We start from the raw sequence: 24,926 nt of genomic DNA, 5'->3' as shown, positions 1-24,926 counted from the left end.
ATTGAATGGCGCTCAACATTCCCATTTGCTCTAATTGTTGTTTTTTTTTCAGAATTTGATATTGACACGTCAATTCTGAAAAAGGTTGTTGTAAAGGAGAACAAACGCCGATTTGTCCTCCTCATCAATAACAATGTATCATACATAACACCTTTTGGTCACATTGAGTATGTAAAATCTTAAGATCTCAACTTCCTGACCCCAATTTGTTATATTATGTACTATATTTTGACTTAAATAGCATTAATTTGCCTTGTCAAATACACCAAGCCAGGTCACTCATATTAAGTCATCCTGTGTCTCTAGGTGCCTTTTGTATTAAATTTTTATCATAAAGTTCACAACATTCGTGTTCATGGCAATTTTGGCAACACCAAGTGTGTTTCCCGCTTTTGTTTGGCCATTTTAAGTAAGTAAAACCCTAAAAGGTCTTAAATAAACCACTACAAACCTTTTTTGTAAGCAAAGAGTTAGTAAAACCAATAGGTCTCTTCTGCTATACTGTGTGTCTTGTAAGACATCCTTAGGCATATGTCTTGTATTATTGCCAACTTAACGCATAAACCCAACCAAAGGTTATGCCATCGTTTTTTGATAATACCAATAGCCACTACTTAATTGTTTTTGACATTGTGTATGTATCTTTTTTCCGGTATTGAAATGGTACTTTTTTTATTATTGAACGTTGATATGTTATTTTCATGATACATGAGAATGTTACAATATCCACCATGAGACGAGGGATCGTTATAAAATCTAACATTATACACGAGAATTTTATAATATCTACCATGATACGAGAAGTTCGTTATAATTACTTTTTTACTGGCTCACATACACTGTGGCCAAAGAGATAATTTGTTCCATAAATGGTTATAAATATCTATGTTGTACCGTCCTTTCAATACTAGGGTTCTTTCGTAATTCGTTCAATTTCTACATGAGACGTGGAGACGTTATAATACTTACCATGATTCGTGCGAACGATACAATATCTTGTTGTTGTTTTCTTTAAATAAGTTGACACTATGTACTTGTTCTACCAGACGTAGACCATTTTTCCCTGACTTGTCGCCCTTAATTGGGACCCTTTTGTATAACTCATGACACTGAGGGAAATGTCCTTCACTGTAGTGAGAATTTTTTGTTCTATTCAAACAAATATGAAGCTGTGCATTCAGCAATTTTTTTCGCTAACTGATACCTGTGGACTTCTTGTTAGCGGACCCAAGAACCATCCACTATCCATTAACCAATCAGCTTCACTGTTGGTTATGAGGTATCGTGTCGTGGGAGTTAATCGAGACAGTGACACAAAACCACCTAAATCGTTGTCTGGGAGACGAATAAGAAAAACTCTCAGGTTTGTGAAGCTTGAGCAAGGGTCTGTCATGTTCTCACAAACTGTAGAAGATTAAAAACGACCCCTAATCTTTCACCAAATACACGTGAAAGATTAGATTGTTATTACTGTGTATTCTCCTTCACCTTTTCATAAAAATTCATGTATATTTGTAAAGAGTTAGGAAATTTGCTGGTTGATATATTTCGTCCTCACATAGAGATCGAATTGAGAATTAGCTCAGTCACTATCAATTTTCGCTACTCAACCCTCCATCCTTCACCCTTCCATCAAACTCATGTACATTTGTAAGAAGCTAGGAAACCTGCTGGTTGACCACATTTCGTTCTCTGAAAGAGATCAAACAGAGAATCAGCTCCATCACCAGCAGACCTTCTCGCTCAACGCCATTTTTTTCTCATCCCTCATTATCCTTGAGGTTAATTTCATGAATCTGGAAGGTGTACCCTACGCACAAAGCGTATCGTCTGTCTACAAGACAATCTTTATCCATGAAATTTGCTTCAAAAATGTCCCTTTTTCACCCCATTCCTAGGTAATCAACACATTTCTTGTAATTTTGAAAGTCGTAAGTTGTTATCGCTCAAGCGCTAACACCGGCCATGGAAGGCCAACTTCTTTCAGAAACTTGGTGTTACTACTGTACAACCACCTACCTATACCTTGTATATCAAATAGGTAACCTCACGCCAGTCGTGATAGTTTTTTGTCTCCCCAATCTCGGGATACTCATGGTATAGTCAGCACATTAGATCTCTCTACTCTCTCTCCTCTCTAACCAACAGCGTTTTTTTGTCTTTTTTCTCTTGAACACAATTTGTTTCTCTCCAATCGTTTTTGCATCATTGGTCTACCAGGCAGGTAAACTTCAAGAATTTTGGCTCTAATAATAACCTGTCCCCGGATTAAAAAAAGAAGACCAGCAGCCCTCCTCATCACCTGCAAGCTGAGCTTCACTTCTTTGCCGCCTTCACTTCCATCACTCACTTCTCTCCAATCTGTGCGTACCAAAAACACCCGACCGCACCCAAATTAGGTGTGAGTCGTGCGTGCAGTTGCAAATCAAGTTGTCTCATCATTCAAACCACATTCAAAAGAACCAACCTCAGAGCATGCCAGCTCAAGGTTAGTTATGTTCCTGCAAATCAACCACTTGCCATTGTGCAATCAACTATTTGCCATTGTGCAATCAACTATTTGCCATTTGTGCAATCAACCACTGGCCATTTGTACAAATCAACTACTTGCCGTCATGCAATCAACCACTTGCCATTTGTACAAATCAACTACTTGCCGTCGTGCAATCAACCACTTGCCGTCGTGCAATCAACCACTTGCCGTTTGTGCAAATCAACTACTTGCCATTGTGCAATCAACTACTTGCCGTTTGTGCAAATCAACTACTTGCCATTGTGCAATCAACTACCTGCCGTTTGTGCAATCAACTACTTGCCATTGTACAATCAACCACTTGCCGTTGGGCAAATCAACTACTTGCCGATGCGCAAACTCAACATAATAGCCATTACACGCATCAATCATCAATCAACTTACTGGTATTACTCCGTGTTATTACCAACTTCATTTCACCTTGACAACCACTGCTCCACCACATCAGCACAATGGAATCCACGCTGGTACAACAACAACAGAGCCCGGATACTTCTGGCCCTCAGCATCACCATCTCTCAACCACAACCAAGAAGCACAGTTCAATTTCTATGACCCTAGTGATACTTGAGTGCAATCTCAAATGGGTCAAGTTACAGTGAAAATGTAACTTCAATAACTTCAGTGAAATTACGTCTACTTGGTACTCAACGAAAAACTACGCTCTTCAAACTTAGCTTACAGACCAATGAAATTTTAGAGTCAGGTTGTTGTCTTTTCATCACTGCATAAACTTGTATGTTTGTCTTGTCATCACTGCATAAACTTGTATGTTTGTCTTTTCATCACTGCATAAACTTGTATGTTGTTCTTGTCATCACTGCATAAACTTGTATGTTTGTCTTTTCATCACCGCATAACCATGTCTTTTTTTTCTCTTTGTTTTTTTTGTAAATCAACACTTTCTTTTCTCTCTCTACTTCCCTCACGACAAGGTGAAGAGGATTTTTAGCGCCTAAAGCTTCATTACCACGTCGCCTTTTACTGGCGGAGGGGGAATGTGTTACGTAATATAATCCCCCTACAATTAAAAGGTTGGTTACCCTATAAGTAAAGAGCGCCTTGGTCACCTCACTCTGGCGACCTGGCGACCACGCGACCAGATGGTCAAAGCACAAGATAGACCACACATAGCGTTTTCGGTTCAACACGGGCCGCTTCCGGCCCACCAGCCAGTCAAAAACGGACCTCGGGACCGGCAACAGTTTCCCCCGCAGAGCAAAACTGCAATCGCTCGCAATGTCTGGCGCGCATTATTACGCGATAATAGACGCGATCTTGCTCTGGCTTGTAATACAGTCACGCGCTCTTACAGTTGGCAATTATTAATTCACCCGAACCTCACGTAGTTCTCGCGTGTTTAAACCATCTCAATTATTGTAATCAATAGTTTGCCGCATCATTCGAAAACATGATTCTACATCCCAAAATTAACTCTTGTTCGTTGGGACCACGCTTCCATCAGCCATCTTGTGTTTCACCACATCAGCACGGTACCGCCGCCTTTGAGCGCGGGAGAACCGGCTCAACATGATGTACCCTACCACATCTCAAGGCGAATCGTAAGCTTTCTCAGTATACCCCCTTCTTGTGTTCAAATCATATAAATTCATGTAAAGTCCACGCTTCATCCTGTCGTTACATTCAAGAGAGAGAGAGATCTATGTCAACCCTGTATTTCTCGAGATGATTAATATACCTTGTGCCTTTCTACCCATGTGTTCTTATTGTGTGTTGACCTTTCCAACCTCCTAACCGATGGACGAGCTGATGATCAAGGAAGCTGCTCACCCCTGATAGTACACGAGTCTCATCTGCTTACCTTTTTACTGAGCTAGCCAATACATAACCTGGTTCGATCCCTGGTTTTAACCAACACTTATCAACTCTTATACCAATTACAGATATAATATTATTTTCGAATTCTACAATTGTTTTATCATGGATTAAGACACCTCCTCATACCTTAAAAACATTTGTCGCGAACCGCGTAATTAAAATACTCGATCAAGTCGAGGACGCAAAGTGGTATCACGTTGTTTCAAAGGAAAATCCAGCAGATTTAGCTTCTCGCGGTTTATATCCTCCTCAAATAATAGATAATGAATTATGGTTTCAAGGCCCTCCGTGGCTAGTTCAGTCGTTACAGAAGTGGCCGTTAGCTTTACCGGAAACATTAAAGGTTGAACAATGACCAGAGGTAAAGTCTCACGTCTCAACGGTTCATGAGCCGCATGACTATTTTAAGGGCCTAGGATTTTTCCGGTTTTCATCGTGGACACGTCTCGTGAATGTGGCTGCTTGGTCCCTCAGATTCATAAACAATGCTAGGCAACAGAGCAAGAGCGGTTGTAAGCGTGGAATTCTAACCTGCTCAGAAATAAAATACGCGACTATGGTCTTGATAAAATGCGATCAACAGTTTCATTTTCCTGCTGAATTCCGAAAGCTCAAAGGAGATGGGGTGACCACAGTGGCTTTTCAAAAATTAAATGTTTTCATTGACAACGAGAATTTACTTCGCGTTGGCGGGCGGCTCTGCAATTCTCGTTTAAATTACAATACTAAGTTTCCAATAATCCTTGCGAAGAATAGTAAAATAGCTGAGCTTCTTATATTATATTACCATAATATATATTTGCATGCCAGATCACGAACCTTGCAGTTCCTGATTCAGCAAAATTACTGGATTATATTTGCCCGCAATAAAATAAAGAATTTAGTTTCGCGTGCATCTAGTTTGTAAGTAATAGACTAACTGTTAGGATTAAGTTTCTTTTCACATACCTACTGTTTTTTTGTAGCTTATTTGTTTTTTTTTTTTTTTTTTTTTCGGGTTCGACCAGTTTCGATGGGTATTGAAAAATTGTTAATTTTGGCGGGCGGTATATGTTCGGGCATAACGCTTATAAATTATAATTATTTTATTACCTACATCCTATTGTTCCCACCTTGCCATCGGGATATAGGGATTTCGTCTGACCGGCGCACGCTAGTACAATTTCTACCACCTACCGATACGCGTCTCGGGTCATACATTTCAATGGACATTTCTTTCGTGGTCGATATCTAGTGACGGAAATAGATTAATACTGTGTGAGTTTGGTGCTACTACGGAGGCTGTAAGGAGATACCAGTACAAGGTAGGACTTTCCCTTAATTCTGGTGGCATCCTCAACTTCCTATTCCCGTTCCCGTATATCGATCAATTGCACCCGACACAGACGCTAAAGTTTTTCAAGAGCTATCGAAACAACAACCGTTAAACGGCATTTTTGTGACACGTGTATAAAGACTGTAAAACTTTAGATTCGAGTTAATACTATTAAATAAAAAAGTATCACTCTTCGGCAACATCTCATTTCGAATCTGACAATGAAATCACGCATATCCAGTTGTATTTATTTTTCCCGCTGAGATGTGTTTTGCAATTGAAGGCTTTAGTTTTTTAATGCCTTCAGTAATATACTAATAAATCCTGTTTTTGTTCATAAAATTTTCAATTTACTATATTTACAACTTATTTGTGTTATTTTTCGTCGGTTTTAGTCTAATAATTGTACAATAATTGCATATTGTAAAATTTACATTCGTTTTACGTAAAAAGTGGGGTTCAACGGTTAAATCAATTTTCAAATTGAATTTTGTGGTCTATATTTTATAAGAACTTCATTGAAGGGATGTTTTTGTATAACATAAATGCCTTATGCGCGTATTGGTAACCACGTATAGAAGAAATTTATGATATGCAAGCAATTCCTTCGAAATTTGTTTTTTTTGCTTTTGTTTTCTGGGAATTTTTAATTGAAACTTTAAAAAATGTTTGTTTTTTCTTATCATATGAACCAGGTAAAAATAGTCATTATTTTCTTTCAAATTCACCATTAAAAGTTTTTTCGTGTTTTGTTCATATTTGAAATATGATAATCTGAAATGTAAGCTTATGTCGTTCCTAAAGTGTTGGTTTTTATGACATCTTTTAAATGAAGATATATACAGAACTGTATGATTACAATGAAAAACACACACATTTGTTTTTGAAAACTTTAATTTCATTTGAACTACCGATTTCGAAAGAACCCTTCTTCATAAATAATAATGCCTAATTAACTTATCCCTAATTAACCCTGCCTTCATCAATATTAATGCCTTTTGCACATCAGTTAACTAATGATTATTTTTTAGGGTGTTATTATTTGGCCAACGTTTCAGACAACATTACAGTGTCCATAATCAGGGCAGATGTGTATTGCTGTCTGAAACGTTAGCTATATAATGAGGTAGTGCAACACGGCATAATACCCCAAAAGTAAATCTTAATTAATATATAGAGTTTTCTATCAAACGAATACAACAAAAACACTTACAGAAACATTGTTATACCCAATATATAAATTCAGTTGAGTCTAGTATTCCAACTAACAATAAAAGTCTCTGGAATTACTCTAAGAACAAAAATAGGACAAATGGCATACCACAAATCATGAACCTAAAAGACGAGTCAGGCACCGGTGCTCATCAAGTGTGCCAACTGTTCTGTAAACACTCCCAATCTACTTACGTAAGCGATGAGGGCTCAGATGATCCCAGTAATATAAATAATTCTACCTGCGTTAATAATGATAACCCGATCGGGGACGTACAAATAAACAACTTATTGGTCAATAAATACTTGAAAGAATTGGATGTTACAAAGGGTGCGGGCAGTGATGGTATCTCGCCATATTTTATCTCAAAATGTGCCAAAAATCTTGCATTTCCTTTAACTAACTTATTTAACATGTCTTTAAAAAAAGGAATATTTCCTACAAAATTCAAAGAAGCCATTATAATCCCCATCCATAAAACTGGTTCAAAAGTAACATTGCAAGCTATCGCCCAATCTCAATACTCACAGTATTTAGTAAACTCTTTGAGCGTATTGTGTACGATCAAATTTATATAACTATTGTCTGCAGCATACAAAATCAACAACATGGTTTTTTACAAAAAAGGTCAGTAATAACAAACTTAGTCAACTTTACTGAATACTTAACAAGCAATATGGATAATGGACACCAAGTAGATGTTATCTACACAGATTACTCGAAAGCTTTCGACAAAGTTAACCACTCTATCCTCATTAAAAAATTACACCAATTAGGAATCCATGGCGACTTACTTAGATGGCTAACTTCATATCTGCAGAAAATACTACAGTGCGTATCAGTTGAGGGAACTAAGTCTAGTTTCTTAACTGTGCCCTCTGGCGTACCGCAGGTTTCCCATCTGGGACCATTACTGTTTAATGTATATACATTTGATATTTATAAATGTTTTTTACATGCTAACTACCTTGCATATGCAGATGACAAAAAAATATACTTAGTAATCAAATCTATCAATGACTGCATAAAACTTCAAGAAGACCTAAATCGTCTTTTTGCATACTGTAGATAAAACAAATTAATCATAAACATTTCTAAGTGCAACAAATTATCTTTTACGCGCAACGAAAATAAAATTTATTTTAATTATAACTTTCATGATACACATATCAATGAAATAGAATCAATCCGTGACCTTGGGGTAGTACTGGATGTAAAACTAAATTTTATCAAACACATTAACGAAGTAATCAACAAAGCCAATAAAATATTGGGATTTATAATTCGCATATCTAAACCTTTTCGCAATATTAAAACCATGTATTCCCTTTACACCACGTATATCCACCCCCACTTAGAATACTGCACACTAATTTGGGCACCGTTCTACCAATGCCATATTGACAGAATCGAAAGTGTGCAAAACAAATTTTTTAAACACATAAATTATAAATTTAAATTACTCTTTGCAAATAACACCGAATCCTTAAAATTTCACAACTTTACTCCAATTCAAACACGTAGATTAATATCTGATCAAATATTTTTATACAAAATTCTGAATAACGGCCTGGACTCTCCTGAACTCGTAAATTATTTAAGAATTCACATACCTCACAGGCCAACCAGACAAAACCATTTTTTTCATTTGCCCGCGTGCAGAACCAACCTTAGAAAAAATTCTCCAATCCCCCGTATATGCGCGCAATATAACACGCAATTTAACAATATCGATATTCTTAATAATACTCTTGTGAAATACCGAAACGAAGTCAAGCGCACGACCACAAATGTTAATTAAATTAATGCACAGTTATAGAAAAGGTACAACATGAGCGTCTCCTGTCCCCATCCCATCTTCCTCTGCCTCTTGCCCTTTTCTATTCCTTCTTCCCTCGAATATATTTATATGATTTTTATTCTTTTGTTAATTTCATTTTCAGTTAATGGTTATAACCAATTACAATTTTGTATTATATCACATTAACCAACATTAGCATAAGAAACTATTTTGGCTTACCTCATATTTAACCTCTTGTATAACTTATCCTGTATAAAATTGCTGTTTTTTTCTAACAATAAATAAATAAGTAAATATAGAACATTTAAAAATGTCTTGGAAAAAATCCGGAATTTGAAGAAAAATTTTTATTATTTCAATTTTATACCACAGACAAACAACCCTTGGGCTGATCTTTCCATGAACTATTAAATACCATTTATTTTTCGGAATAACTTTATTGAGTAAAACCTCAAATTGTCCTAGATGTGACCGTATCCTTTTCTGGTTTTTCTCTTTCAGATTTTCGTTTAGAAATCACTAATATTGTCTTCAATATTAAATACCAGTTCCTGTAGTAGTTAATATAGTATTAAATAAAAATAAATTACATATATTTCACTTTCTTAACTAAAGAACACATTAAAAGTGTGTTATTATTGTTTACTTCCAGTAACATATTTTTCTTACGTAAGTACATTTTGACTTAGCTCATTAATCTTCAGATTAAACAGTTTTAAAAAATATTAATTTAATACTCTTTTCTAGATTAGGATAAGAAGATTGTATATGGCCTGTTTCTTTTACCACTTTCAGTCTTTACTTAATTTGTGTATAATTTATTATGTTTTCTAGTGTAGTGTTCATATTCTTGTGATATTTTATAAATGTTGTGTTCGTGTGTATGTTATATTCGTATAGTATTCTGATTTTCAGTAAGTTTGTTTCATTGTAATTTTTTGGGTATTATGGTTATCTGGACGATAATTAAAAATTACTTTATTCTGTGCAGAGATGTGCAAAATGGGTACCCAAAACCATTTGAAATGCAAAATGGAAATGGGTCAAAACTTTTCCATTTGAAAATGCAAAATGCTAAATAGGTTTTAGAAAAGCATTTCAAATGCAAAATGCACTTTATTAATAAATTAAATGTACTTTATTCTGTGCAGAGATGTGCAAAATGGGTACCCAAAACCATTTGAAATGCATGGGTCAAAACTTTTCCATTTGAAAATGCAAAATGCAAAATGGGTTTTAGAAAAGCATTTCAAATGCAAAATGCAAAATACCTATTTTCAAAATGCATTAAAAATGCAAAATGGTTTCTCAGGTCAAACAATTAAAATAATTATAGAATTTTTAAACAATTTTGTCATTTAATAATGGACATCAATGCAGAACAAACATATTACATGATAGTAAATCCAAAAACACCACGATTACAGTTATGAAACCACAAAAAATTTGCGCGGGACTAATGTTGCCAACGTAAAAACATAGAAACTGCTGAAACTGAAACTGCAATCTAACATTTACTATTACAGCGTCATGGTCCCATGTTCATTGTTCAGTACCTATTTGAATCAGTATTTTTTGTAATGGTATCACTTACAAAAAATACTGATTCAAATTGCCAGGGCTCCTACCAGGGAGCAACTTGACAAATTTAAATTATCTCTCATAGCGAGGATATTTGCGGCTTATGAAAAAAAGATGAGTGGAGATAGTAGGAAAAATGTTGCAAAAAAGCATTTAAAATGGAAAACGCATTGAGAAAAGCATTTAAAATGCAAAATGGTTTTTAGAAAAGCATTTAAAATGCAAAATGGAAAATACCCATTTTGCATTTCCATTTGAAATGGATTTATTTGAAATAAAGCACATCTCTGATTCTGTGTTATTTTTAAGTCGTTTAAACACTATGTGTTTGTTTTCCAAAATTTAAATTGGACCATTTAGATGGTACTGGAATAAACCAAAACATAATCTTTCTTTACTTGCGCTGATAAATATAATTAACTCAATGTGGGAACCATCAACTCATGCCAACAAATTAATCAGAATGACATAATATATTATTTCTTATTATCGATGTTAAAATAATTGAAAATCCCTTACTACAGGTCTTCAGGTAGGTCATCAAGGACATCATGCACAGTTAAAGAAGAAGGCAACGTTTTTATTTTTTTGATGTTATTTATTAATAAATATTATCAAATTTAAAACAACATTTAAATGTACATATTTCAAATAAAGGCGTCTTGTTATTTATTTCAGAAAAAAAGGTGATGCATATATCAAGTAAAAATTTAACAATGGCGTATAGTATCCAACACACTAATACATAAAAAGATCCCTTTACAACGCAGTGAAGAACTTTAAACCTGAAAAACAAAAATAAATTAAAATCAATTCGCACAATTAAACATATAATTTAACGTCAATTGCATATTAAGTAGCGAGCACAAGGGCAGCCATTGCGTTCTTTTATTAGCAATGCATATTATCATAATAATGATAACATGAACTCTGACCAAGAACATTGTGACTTAAATGTCCAGTGTCACACAGTGAAATGATTTAAACAATCTAGCGAGACAGAAATAAAAATGGAATTAACAATGGAGTTTCAAATTTAAGTGGTAATTTACAATGGGCTAACCATAATATATGGAATGGCGTATGACCAAATACCCTATAATATTAATAATACCTCCAACTTCTGACATTTCCCTTACATTCTGATTGCAACATGCTACAGTAGCGCCTCTAGCGGACAGCGTGTTTGATATTGCCAATATTTGGCTGGAATTGGGCGAATTATTAATACTATTGGGCATTTGAAATGACTAATTCCTTGCGTGATTCCACTAAATGGAATGGAATCTTGTAGGCGGAAATTAACCAATTTCCCGACACCCGATGAAATTGGATGACGCCATGTTTAAAAATTTACAGCAGCTAATACAAAAAAATAATATCGGTGCTATCCAATGAGGATTTGGCTAAGGTGTTAGCGGTGTTGATTCCAGTCCGGAAGGAAGGTTTAATCCTCAGTCAAACCAAAAAAAGTCGATAATTGATAAAAAATTGTTCTTAAGGGTTAATTTTTGTGGACAAGTTTCAATTATTAATATGTTTATGTATGGGCTAAATAAATTTTGAATTGAAAAAAAAGTTAAAAGAGATTAGGTTTTTCCGATGTGCGTAATTCCAGTAGGTGTAATTCTTTCCATTTCATCAGAAATTCATAGCCGTTGAAACATGAAATGTAAACCTGTGTAGTTTAGTCGTATAACCAAAATGGCCACCACATTAAGACATTGTTAAAAATAAAAATAAAAATTGTAAAAATATGAAACATGGGATCCTACGAGAAAGTTCCCACAAGCCGACCACGACAAATTTATCTAATTTACAAACAATAATTTTGGACAAACTGAGATCATTATGTAATATGTACAGTAAATGAATTAAAAAAACTCACTTCTTATTTTTTTTTCTGTTCACCGCTAAAGAAGCTTCAGTCGTGTCTTCGTGCAAGATATACTGTTTTATCCCCTGCATGGTTAATATCACGACATCAGGCAAGTGAACCACCTCCACATCAAACATAAATATTTCCTCATCCTTGGGGTGCATGAAGGTTCTGAGCAGGTCTGCATTTTTATTTTCTATTTTCCAAGTGCGTGTCAAGAAGAACGAAAGAGCTTCGTTTCCCAGGAAGATTTTCTGGTATAATTTCATCATCCTGGCACAAAAATATTTGTTAGTGGACGTTGACGACTGATCGTCGCTCCAGTTCGTTTTTGTCCAACAGACCAAAACGTAAATCGGGAGAAATAAGGCTTCAAAGTTTTTTTTGCCTAATTAATTAGCTCATTATAAGCTTACTAAAATGATTTAATAAATTTATTATTTTTAGGTAAAATTTGTCCAAATGTTTAAAATTACGCAGAAAACACGTTTTTTAATTTGAATGTAGGACACAGTGTTGAATAAACAAGCTCGGAATATTAATTTAATTTTGCTGGAATTAAGACAAACTGCGTCTTGAAAACACACTAAAAATATGTTTTTTCACTTGTATCGTATAAATAAATGCTTTCGGAGAACAACTGCATTCTTAACTCAATTTCTCCAAAAATGGTTTGTTTGGATAAAAACGAACTACTCCAAAACTATCCCATAATCCCATAACACCACCAAAGCCTAACAATTTTATAAATATATTATTATTCCCCTCGGCGCCTATGTGAATCTGTGGGTCAGAGAGTATAGAAGTGATGGACGAATGAATCCACCCCACTGCGGTACAAGGCGATGTTCCGAGAATGTCCTGTGGAGAGGTCAAAAAGTCTCCCTTAACCAGTCTCTCCCAATCCTGTACCCTTAGATATACCTTATATTACCCAGTGCATTCCTGTTATTTTATTTTCACATGTATTATTTTCTATAATTTCTTATATTTCTTTTTTTGATGAAATAGTTCCTATGTTTTTCTACTTTTTTACACGAGCGTTGCTCTCAAAAAGGTGCCACGTGAAAAGTAAAACTTTGTGAACAAATATAAATTTATGCATTTTAGAGTGGTAAGAAGTAGGTACCTGAACTTTTCTCCTTTCATTCTAAAAATGATATCCAAAAGAATGGCTGGTAACAAATGTGTAAAATATAGCAATATAAAGTAAAAAACGCGGCTGGAAGTGACAACCACCGAGGGATGCCACATCACCCGCTCAAGTGGCATCTTCTCCAGGATAAGGTCAAATGATGCAAAGAGATGCTTCGAAGTGATACTCTGTTTGTTTCCTGCGGCGGAGTGTATGATAACGCTGAAAAAAGACAATCATAATGTTATTATTGATAGCAATGCTTTTTGGTATTAATTCGAACCTAATTCTGGTGCAGAAGATACTCATGCGCGCACAGTTCACAGGGTGTGTACCTCTCAATGTATCGTATCTTATTCTTTCCAGTCTCCGTGAAATGCATGCCCCGGATATCATCCCGACGAGAGATTACCAAGAATGAATGAAAGGTTATTTTAAATAACTTTTGCCATGGTAAGAAGCTTAATCTGCTAGAGCCAAGTACTAATTTGTGCTCACGTCCTTCTCTTTTCTTCACGAGCTAGTTATATAAATCATGCAATATTTTTTTATTCTGATAAGTGCATAAATGAAACAGGTTGGTCTCCATTATATTTTCGCCAAATTTATGTTCATCTTTCAAACATTTCTTCAGTTGAAACATTTTTTTGAACAAATTAATCCAATTCCCTAAAGACTAGTTGTTTCACATAAATTCAAATGTAACGTTGTCATCAATGGCCACTCAACGCTTTTTTTACGTTTACTGGTTCGTTGAAATGGTTATGTTGAATTGTTCCATGTTAAAAGCTGATTCTAGATGCGTTACAGCCGTTTCTGCTATCTACCAATTTGTTACTAGTAAAAGCTGATGTGCTTGTTGATAATAATTTGTTCAAAAGCTGAAATGGACTGGATCGGCATTGAAATGGAAATCTTCAATTGTCAAAAAAACATAAAGGCGCTGAGTGGCCATTTGATGACTTTTTCGCACGTGAATTTCTGCAAAACAACTTGGCCTTAATCTTACCAGTCAGAAGTGTCGACGAGTCCCCTGTACCAAGCTGAAGCAATGAGGGCATTCGTAGCATAGTCACAAGGAATGTAGTCCGTTACTTTGTCACCATCCATGAAAACACAGTGGACTACGCCTGTCAGGTAGCCTGTGCAAATTCCTAGAGGACCGTTCAAATTATCCGCCCAACCAGGTATTGGTTCTACCAGGCTACTGGTTACTACAAATACAATAAAAACAAAAATTAGTATTATATTCTTATTTGTGGATCTAGTTAGAATAGATTTTCGTAAATGAAAGGATTAAAATCTCACCGATAGATGGCCGAAATATTAACACCGGAATTTCATTTTGTGCTTCGTAGACAACATTTTCAGCAAGGTTTTTTGAAAAAGTGTACGTGTTGGCATGAGCTCCAATGATTCTGTAGAAGTAATTCTTGTTTATTATAAAATAGGCAATACCTTGTCATGTGGAGACAATAAAATTTATTTGCTTACTTTGGTGTAATAATCTTTAATGTGTGTTCATCTAGAGTTTCCACAGAACTGATCATTGTTCTCCAGTCTATTCCGTTAGATTGATAAATTTTTTCTTCTATCACGGGCCTGTCAGAATTAGAATAGGTTGTGGAGACGTAAACGAATACCTGTGAAAAGGTAAACCAAAAATGCATTAGTAAAATCATTTCAATAATTCGCGAAAATGGGCTTCAAAGGTACATGTTACTTTCAAATCAGTAAATGTGAGCAAATGGTGCATCTAGTGATAGTTTAAACCCTTAATTTTAAATAAAAATATTATTTTTAACTTTATACCCTATAATGCCAAAACCAAATCTTTCTGTCACGATGTATTCTGCATGTGATTGTTATGTAATGTTATTAACCTTCAAATTCTTCATTGCTTTCGCAAGGTCAACAACGTCTCTTGTACCTCGAACATTAATGATAACGGCTTTCTTTAAGGGGTCATCAAATCTGACAGACGAAGCTGCATGAAAAATTACGGATACCTTCTCTTCAAGTAATATTCTGTCTTCAGTAGTTATTGCCAAATCAATATCCAAAATATCCCCATTAATGGGAACAAGTTTTGATAGAACACGTTCATCTCTTTGTCTTATTCTGTCAAAAACCTGGAAATATCAGTTTTTTTAAAGTGAATTCAAATTTTTTTTATAAAAAAATTACCAATGACACCCTACCGGTGACTTTTTCATGTCGTCTACTCGCTGCTGTGCTGTCTCTCCCCTTTTAGACCGAATGAGGAGATACAGGTTCCCAATATCCTCACAGGACCACAGCAACTTCTCCACCAGAGCCTTCCCCATGAATCCAGTAGCACCAGTGATAAAGACATTCTTTTCTTTAAAAAAATCTTTTACTTGAACTTTATCTGCAGGATTCAGAGGATCCAGGCACATTCGCGGTTTTTCTTCAGCCATTTCAGAAGCTTTGAATAATTGCCGAAAACTTATAAGACTGGTCCTAATGACTGCACTTTATATAGTATTTATGGATGCGAATTACTAGCGACATAATCACTTTGCTTTGTATTTAAATTTCGAGTATTAGCGAAAAACTGAATTGATGAATATGTAATAAGGTAAGGTCAATTTGCCAAAATTCTCTATTTTTATTTAACCATCCCATTACCTCCAAGATTTTTATTTCAATTTAAATCGTCATTATAACTCGATAACTTAGACTTAAAGGACAGTCCGAAATCAAATATTAAAATTCCCGCCAACCCACCCTCTCACCAAAGCACCTAGAAAATTGATGCCTAAACGCAACGCTTGGAGGTAACCCCCCTAAGCAAATTTATTTTATTATTTTTCGGAATAACTTATTGAGTAAAACCTCAAATTATAATATTTAAATAATGAAGACAATATTAGTGATTCTTAAACGCAAATCTGAAACAGAAAAATCAGAAAAGGAAACGGTCACATCTGGGTCCCATTAGCGCAGTTGGTAGAGCATTGTCCCGGAAAGACAAGGGTCCTGGGTTCGAGTCCCAGATGTGACCGTTTCCTTTTCTGATTTTTCTGTTTCAGATTTGCGTTTAAGAATCACTAATATTGTCTTCATTATTTAAATTTATTTTAGCTATTTATAAAATTGAATTTCAACTATATGCAATGTATTGACAAAATTAAATGATACATTATTTTTTTTTTAATTAAATTTAAATAACGCCTAATTAATGGAAAATACATGTAAAACTAACATTGAAATTCTAAAAAACATCAAAGAACCAGGAAAAATTAATTTCCATTTCGATTTTAAATTATTGGTACGGCAATTTCCTACATGGAATGCCTTCTGAGAAGGTTTTATCTGTCGTCTGGTCATCTGGTCTGCCAACTCATGATCATATTACAAGAAACAGTGCAACTTCCACCCATTTACATGAGAGATGCAAGGCAAAAATAAAGACCAGTACCATTCTTGGACCAAAGTTGACCCTAATATTTCTAATTCCGTGGCCACTATTACGTCACATTTTATTTACGACTTTTGTTTTCCATTTCTACTATCTCATCAAATTCGCCCATAATTAAAAGAACGAAAAGAGTTACATAGTGGTGATGAAAGCTACCCACAAGAATGAAAATGTAACAATTTGGCAAATGCTTGCCTGTTTTTAACATGCTTGAAGCTTTAAAATTAGGGAGTAGAATAGGTGTACAAATTAGTGCAAGCAGTGCACGTTCTTATATCCCTGAGGATCATCAAATGGAGGGATGTGAACAAATTGTCCACAATAAGACGTGTGGGGAACTATAATCCATCATCGACAATACAATGGATGATCCTTGACCTAATTTATTGTCATGTAGAATCACATCAGGTGAATCATATCGACCGAAATAGGTCACCATTTGCTAGTCGATGGAAAGTTTGTGAGCGAAAACACTGAATTGAAGATATTTTCTGTTCAACATATTGAACAATGGATGAACTTACAGAGGTCAATATGCTCTTCGTCCATCTGTTCGTCGATGTTTTCTAGAAGAATCACAACAGCAGCACGCACATTGTCAGCATATTTTTCAGAGCACTTCATTTCTGTCATTATAATATTATCGTGGTTTAACAGTTTCATAATTAAAAAGTTAAATTACAAGCGGAGAAGAAGGTATTTTCGACAAATTTGATAACTCTATGAAAACCCCCAAATTACCTAGATAAATCACTATATAAGACTACTAGATAACCAACTCCCTGCCATAAGTCATCCCAAGTAGTTTACTAGCTTTGTTGACTTAGCAGGAGTGCCCGAGTTTGTGGGGTGAGGTTTGTCTAGGTATTGACGGCTAATGCGTTTGCCAACCCGCTGCGTGGTGGGCCGGTTCGAGAGAGACTGGTTGAGGGAGACCCTTTGACCTCTCCAGCTGGACTCTGTCTACCCACTGCAGTGGGAGGGATGGATTCATATATCCGTCATTCCTGGACACCTTGATTCCCAGATTCCCACCTCCCCCTCCTACACCTTTCCTTCCCAGAACTTCCTCTCCTTCCTTTCCCTAAAATGACCCTCCATACAGCGTACGACAAGGGCCCTAAAGGATTTTTTTTCAGGGCCTCCTCTGTATAGCTAATCTTAAAAAAAATAAGTGTAAGTATATTTAGAATATATTTGGTATCATCATCAGAAGCAGCAAATGGATAGGTATCCTTCATTACTACTACTTGATGGTTGGGTATCCTCCAAGCCCGCAAGTTGGTGGTTAGGTAACTTCCATGCCTAATATTTTTTCTTTCACATCGCTTGCCTCTATGACTGCCACTAAGAAGGCATTATCAAACAGTTTGATAATGCCTTCAGAGGGCGAAACAGCTGTCACGCGTAATAATAATTACACAGCAGAACTTGTTTAAAAATAAACGGTTTTTATAAACCCAATAACAATATTATTGAATATATAAAAAAGAAAAAAATAAAATGGAGTTCTACAAATTAAACTTAATAACAATAACTTAATCATTTGAATCAAACATTTGACATAAATAATTAATAAAATTTCAACAATTTACACTTTTGAAACATATTTTTCAGTAATTTCAAAAATTGGTACGTCCCCTTTGAAAACTTATTTAAATACCAAGCACCTACTTCGGCATTATCAAACAATGGTGAACTTGGATCTTTTACATAATATTAACTTTTCACAGCAATATAAGTGCATCTTGCATTTAAATAATATACTGTCGATGCTAATAAACTTTTGTTTGTTTTTGTAAGAAGTACTATGATAGGAAGAACGACACATTACTTCCTTGACGAAATGCAATTTACTCTGTTCTCCTCTTACACAACCTCACCGTGACTTGGAAACATACAAAAAAAATTCACAGCATCCAACATCTAGTTTCAGAAACAGCTACCAATAGATAGCTCCACATCCAGTTCAAGTATCAGATACCAACTTCAAGCCAATTCAGTTTTTTAACAACAATGTTTTTCTTTTATGTATTTCTTTTTATACCTAAGAAGCTATACCAGAAGGGTTGCTTGTACAAGACTGTAGATTTAGGTACAGTTCCCGGGCCGTGTCTTCAACCGTTGTGGATGCTGATGATGATGATAGTAGTTGTGTCTATGGACTGCCTATCGCACCCAGTGCTTGGTAAGTGGTCGGCAATGGATGTGCTTCACCTCCGATTGCTTCTGGCACCTCGCGGTTCCCTAACAAGGTTGGCTGATTCTGGAGGTGAACACCAGAAGGTGAGATCAGAAGGTAAGTAAAAATAGTTGTTGAAGGATAGTGTTGAAATGATTTATTTCTTTAAAATACGTTATTTATATTCAATTAGGCCGACTCGGGAGCGACATTTGATTCCCGGCTGAAAATGGCTGAGGGAATATGCCCACGCTTGTGAACGCTTGATATGGCTTATAAAGCGTTGACAAGCGTGGGCATATACCCACAGCATTGATTTATTATACTAGATTAGCCCTGTCTAGCTAAATTCATTTTTAAAATGACCCCACATAGCGTACGTCAAAAATATGGAGATGAACTTAACAACCCAACTCTGTTTAAACTCCTTGTACAAGCGTTCAAACTCGTAAGCAAAACCTCGGAGAATTTGTTGTCAGAGGTGTTGTAATATGGACATAAAGCCAAAAAGAAACTAACACTTACAGCAAATTTTATGTGCTGAATAAGGGCTGAATCAGGAAAGAATTGATAAATAATACAAAATGTTTTAATTTAATTTATATTTTGTTTTTGAATTTTATACAGGTCCTATAGAACCAAAAACGTATATATTTTTACTATTGTGAATAGGTTTTTTTTTAATTTACCACAGTATTTATAAATAATGATATATAATTATTGAAGAAAGCAATCACTTTGTGACTTGAAATCATTTAATTTAATTTGGTTTTATGCCCAGTCTGGCTTTTGCATGCATTTTAAAACAGAATATATCTTGTAAGCTGTCGAAAGTGATACAAAATAATTAAAACTGATGAATATAAAATAATATTAGTTAAAAATTGAACAGTAACATAAAATTATAGAGACTAGAACAACACTACGTATCATTTAATAATTATACTACTATCATTCAATTAAAAGTTATTTTGTCTTCAACCACTTTGTTAGAATTAAGACATTGTGTCAACTAGTTTTGGTCAGCTAGTTTCTCAACCTTCTTCAAGATAGCATTATTGAAAACTAACCTAAGTACTAAAACTAACCTAACGACTTTACATTAAACATAATGTAAGATTAACCTAAAGAGAGAGATAAATCATAAAATATTGCGGGTTCACAAGCGAGCTGAACCACGAATTATGGGAAAGGAACGAAGCAACCTAATTGAATAAGCAACAATGATTATGACAGAGCTTCAGAGAGCGTATGGGTAAGGGTTAAGGGTGGTGGAGATTACATGATTACAATATATACTTATTTATTTATTTACGCCCGTTAAATAGGATTTTAAGTATTATTTACGGCATTCACGCACATCGGTTGTTGCAATTCTGATAGAGGAACAACCGGCTTTTCGATTGCAAAAAAAGTTTCAGCTGGATCGAGAACTAGTCCTGTTCGAGAAAAAAACAATGACGGTATCTCTTTTCGCAGGACCTGTGCCCATAGTGGACAGCGACTGCCCGATATCAGCCTGAAAACACCGACATTATCAATTAAAACCTGATCAATCCATAATAAACTTTATAAAGTTTTTTATAATTACCGGAAAAAGAGGCAAAGTTTTGCAGTCTACACGTCGGAGGCCGCTTGCAGTGAGATAAATATGTTTGAAAATTATTAGAGCAAACGCGGTTTCCTGCTGATGGTACCCAGTTATTGTCACATAATTGAATTCGGATTGTTTCTAACCATTTCTCCATTTTTTCCGGTTTTGTGGGGAAAGCTAAGCGAAAATACCCATTAAAAAAATGAATTCATTAAATGACGCAAATTTATTTCTATCAATTCTTCTACAAAAAATCGAAAAGGCGAAGCAGATATTACCCGAAAGGCAATAACGACTTAATACAACCCTGATTGGCAAAATGCACGGACCAAATAATTCACACGCACTTGAGCTGTCACGCGTGTCAACGCTAGACGACTAATACATCAATAATTATCACGCATTGGTTGCGTGATATTTGTATATCCGCACGTGATAATAATTAACATGAATCACCCTATTGGTGGATTCCTTGTGGGTGTGTTATTCATGTGACGTCAGGAATTTTACCAGCAAAAATAGCTGACAAGCAAAATAGCTTAACTCTAGACCAACAAAAGGTAAAACGCAATGCACAGTGCCCATTTCGCATTGCGACACAATGCGTGCGCCTTTTCATAAATGTGCACGTGAACCAAACCAAAATTTTGTTGGGGTTATTTTTCAATGGTTATGCCGTGTCTAGTCTTATTTAGTCTATGACCCACAGTCATTCTTAAGGAGGTGGGCACCAGAAGGTTCCAAGCGACATTTGCTTCCCGGCCGAAAAAGGCTGGGGGAATTTGCCCACGCTTGTGAACGCTTTATAAGGCATATCAAAATGGTGCTTGTCATTGATTGTCAAATGAGTTTTTTCCAAATAATTCTACAGGCCTTTCTGGATAATATTTGCATTGAATTATTACATAAGCAAGACAAAGAGTAAGGCTTAAAAAGTAGATTTATAGTTTTAAAAAAAATAAGAATATTCAAGAAAAATTGTGTGAAATTATATGATCCTCACGCTATCAAGTCTGTACATGTTTTATTTTTCTTAAGTTCCTCTTGGGTGGCGCTCTGAAATATTTTTACAACCGGAAATATGGATATTGAAATTTTAGTAAGTTTCATCACCTCCCCAGCGATGGTTTTCAATTTTTTTTATTATTTGACTACGCTGAATTGATTGCAGTCCCGGACCCTTTATAATCTGTTCTTACAGTCGCTCAGGTCAATTATCGCACATAATTCCTACGATGGTAACACCGCAACAAACGCAGACGTGGCCTGAATTGATTGCAGACCCGTACCCTAAACAATCTGTTCCAATAGTCGCTCAGGTCATTACCCTCCAATCAGTGTCGTAGTTTCGCATCCATCTGACATTAATTCATAGTCGATAATTATAAAGTTTATTTAGAATTAATAAATCAATCTGTGATATTTGGAGTTTTTATTTCATATCTCCTTTTACAAGTTAATAGTCATTCACGCAGCAGGGGCGGATCTAGGACTCAAAAAGCAACCAGCAAACATAACCAAGGGGCTCTTGGGAGGAATGAGTGTATTATGAACGTGATTTTTATGGAAAGAAAAATTACTTAAGATTAATGGTAGCGCGGCCTTTTTGCCTGTGAAAAATTAATTTTGGTTTCCTGTGTCATTTTCACAGCATCTCCAAATCTGACATTAATTATACATTAAGGAACTTATTTCAGGCCCTAGTCGGGGCCTCTCCTAGTGGTAAAAATAGGACTGGTCCAAGCACCGTACCTTGCGGCTTCCAAAGTCTGGTATTTCATGATCACTTCAAGATTATTGTTTTAGGGTGATTTTATCATTATTTGCTAACCAATCAAATAACCATTTATTGTCTTTGTGTTTAATTCGTAGAACTCCATTGCCTGTGAAGCAGATTTTATTATTAACAGTGTTGGCCCAATTAATAAAGATCTAATTGACGGTTGGTGCCTTTCCAACATATTAAGATATCGTCTACATATCTGACATAGGTAGTATATTATATATTAAGCTAAGGGAGACTTAAGAATTATATTTTCAATATGATCCATAAATATCTCCGCTAAAAAGTGGGCTTAAAGGGGATCCCATGGGAAGTCCGTCCAATTGCTCAAAATATGTATCATTAAAAAGATACAAACAAATTATTTTCTTAATATATTAACATTAATTAATAAAGTAAGGAAAATTACTTATTCCCCGCTTCTAAGTATGTTCACAAAACCTAAATAATATAACACATTTAAATAAATTAATAACTGCTACATCATTAGTAAACAATTAAGATAACGTTTTTAGATTTTCACGGCCAAAATCTACCACGATCACGTCACGATCTACCGGATCTGCCCTGATGATGGACACTGCAACGCTGTCCGAAACGTCAGCTTAAGAAGGAGTTAGCGCAACACGGCATAACACCTCAAAAACAAACAACAAAAATTAAGATAACATTAATGTGGGGAAAGCAGACTTCAAAATACCCCCACAGAATATGAATTATTTTATCAGTAAATTGGTTTAACAGGTAATAAATCATTTTAAATTGGGAGGGGGTAAAATAGAGTCACATTAATAAGTCGTCTAAACGTGGCTAAACCACAGTTTGAAAATGGCCTTGAAAGCCGAAACAGCTGTAACAATAACAAAAACCAAAAAATACTTGCAGAACTTAATAATTATATTATTAAATTTGATTTTTATAAAATTTTTAACAAATTTAAAAAAAAAACAATCAAATAACATACATTTGTATTTGTATAATCCACCTCACTAGGCTTAGCCTGTTCTGAGGCCAATACCTAGGGTGATTTTAAGGTTCATTCTTCTGCATCCAATTAATTGCGTTATAATTTTTATTATAATTACTAACATACTTTGTTGGTATAATCCACCTCACTAGCCACCTAAAGCCTTTCCGATATCGATAAAAATATACCCACATATTTTTGTACCGTTATTTGGTTATTCGTAAAATGTACGAATTTATTATTGGCAATTGCTTTATTTATTTATTTACTCTTTTTATACGCCAATGGTGCTGTTACATCGGTACATTGAGGTGTTAACAATTTTGTACTTGAAGGTTAAATACAAAAAATAATTACTTACATTACTTCACAATTCGTTATAAAAATAATATTAATCATGCACTGAAATTATCATAAACAATATATTGACATATTTTATGTCGAGATATTATTTTTTTAGATTTCCAGATAAAATATTGGTGGTATTTCGATTAGTAAATTTTGTTTTATAATTATACAGAAGTATGCATTAATGGTGGTCAGTAATATTAAGGTCATATTAGTTTTTCAAAAAAATGACTTTAATTTTGATGATCTTAATAATATTAACACTTTTTTTGTTGTTTGTTTTTGGGGTTTATGCCGTGTTGCGCTAACTCTTTCTTTAGCCGACGTTTCGGACAGCGTTGCAGTGTCCATCATCAGGGCAGATCCGGTAGATCCGAAAACACCCCAAAAACAAACAACGAAAATGCTTTTTTTTTTTTTTTTTTTTTATATATACAATAATATTATTATTGGGCTTATAAAAACAGTTTATATTTAAACAAGTTCTGCTGTGTAATTATTATTACGCGTGACAGCTGTTTCGCCCTCTAAAGGCATTATCAAACTGTCTACAAATTAAACTTAATAACAATAAACAAAAATGCTTTTGGCCGTGAGAATCTAAAAAAAAAAAAAAATATTTACACTGTTCAAAAATATGTTCTAAGCAAGATGAAGTGTGAAGTTTTATTTCTCTACTGTTTTTGTTTAAACATGGCCTACATTAAGTGAATTCATTCTTGATACAGTTTTATATGTTTTCAATAATGTTTAAAAACAACATACAAAATATGTTTAAGAAAATATGAAAATGATGAAATTATTAAAATTATGGAGACAGCTAATTATGAGTTCGATTTTGATTTATTTCATTCAATAATTATAAGCGTATGTAAAAAATGGTATGATAATATGTTTGCGAAGCATCCAACCAACTAAAAGGTAAAAGGCGCCTTTGAGAATGTAGTGCAGACTAAGAAATCTGAAAAAAAAACAATAAAGTGAGAGTTGTAATTTTGATTAATTAATCAACGGAGTGTTTAGTTTTGTTTTGGATAATGCTAAAAAATCTTTTGCAAAACACATCCTTGCTGAAAATTAAGATTTTCAGGAAGATTTTGTGCATTTAATACCCATTGAAATCAGAGAGAGTAGAATTTTTTTTATAGAAATACGTTAACTTTGCGAACATAATTAATTTGCGTAACTAAAATGCCCACCAGTTTCTACACAACAAACCGTGTTGTCAAACAGACAATATGTTAGTTGAAAAATCACTCATTTATGTATCGAAACTAGCCAATGCGTTGAAACTAGTGTTGTTTTGTTATA

The 24,926-nt window shown here is 34.8% G+C and overlaps 1 protein-coding gene across 1 annotated transcript; it reads right to left on the bottom strand.

The window, feature by feature from the left end:
- Nucleotides 1–1,760: 1,760 nt before the first annotated feature.
- On the bottom strand, nt 1,761–17,374 carry LOC149423959 (fatty acyl-CoA reductase wat-like). Its single transcript, XM_089631941.1, has 10 exons — nt 17,266–17,374; nt 15,498–15,745; nt 15,180–15,428; nt 14,791–14,939; nt 14,605–14,714; nt 14,306–14,510; nt 13,291–13,518; nt 12,171–12,434; nt 10,925–11,067; nt 1,761–1,810 (listed from the first exon to the last, which is right to left on the bottom strand). The coding sequence occupies exons 1-10, from the start codon at nt 17,372–17,374 to the stop codon at nt 1,761–1,763; spliced, it is 1,755 nt and encodes a 584-aa protein (XP_089488067.1).
- Nucleotides 17,375–24,926: the final 7,552 nt, after the last annotated feature.

Source organism: Hesperophylax consimilis, chromosome 5, assembly GCF_061612785.1.
Source record: "Hesperophylax consimilis isolate HC1 chromosome 5, BYU_Hcon_1.0, whole genome shotgun sequence".
Lineage (NCBI taxonomy): Eukaryota > Metazoa > Arthropoda > Insecta > Trichoptera > Limnephilidae > Hesperophylax > Hesperophylax consimilis.
Note: the sequence above shows the minus strand (reverse complement) of the source record. Positions and strands in the feature narration are given on the sequence as shown.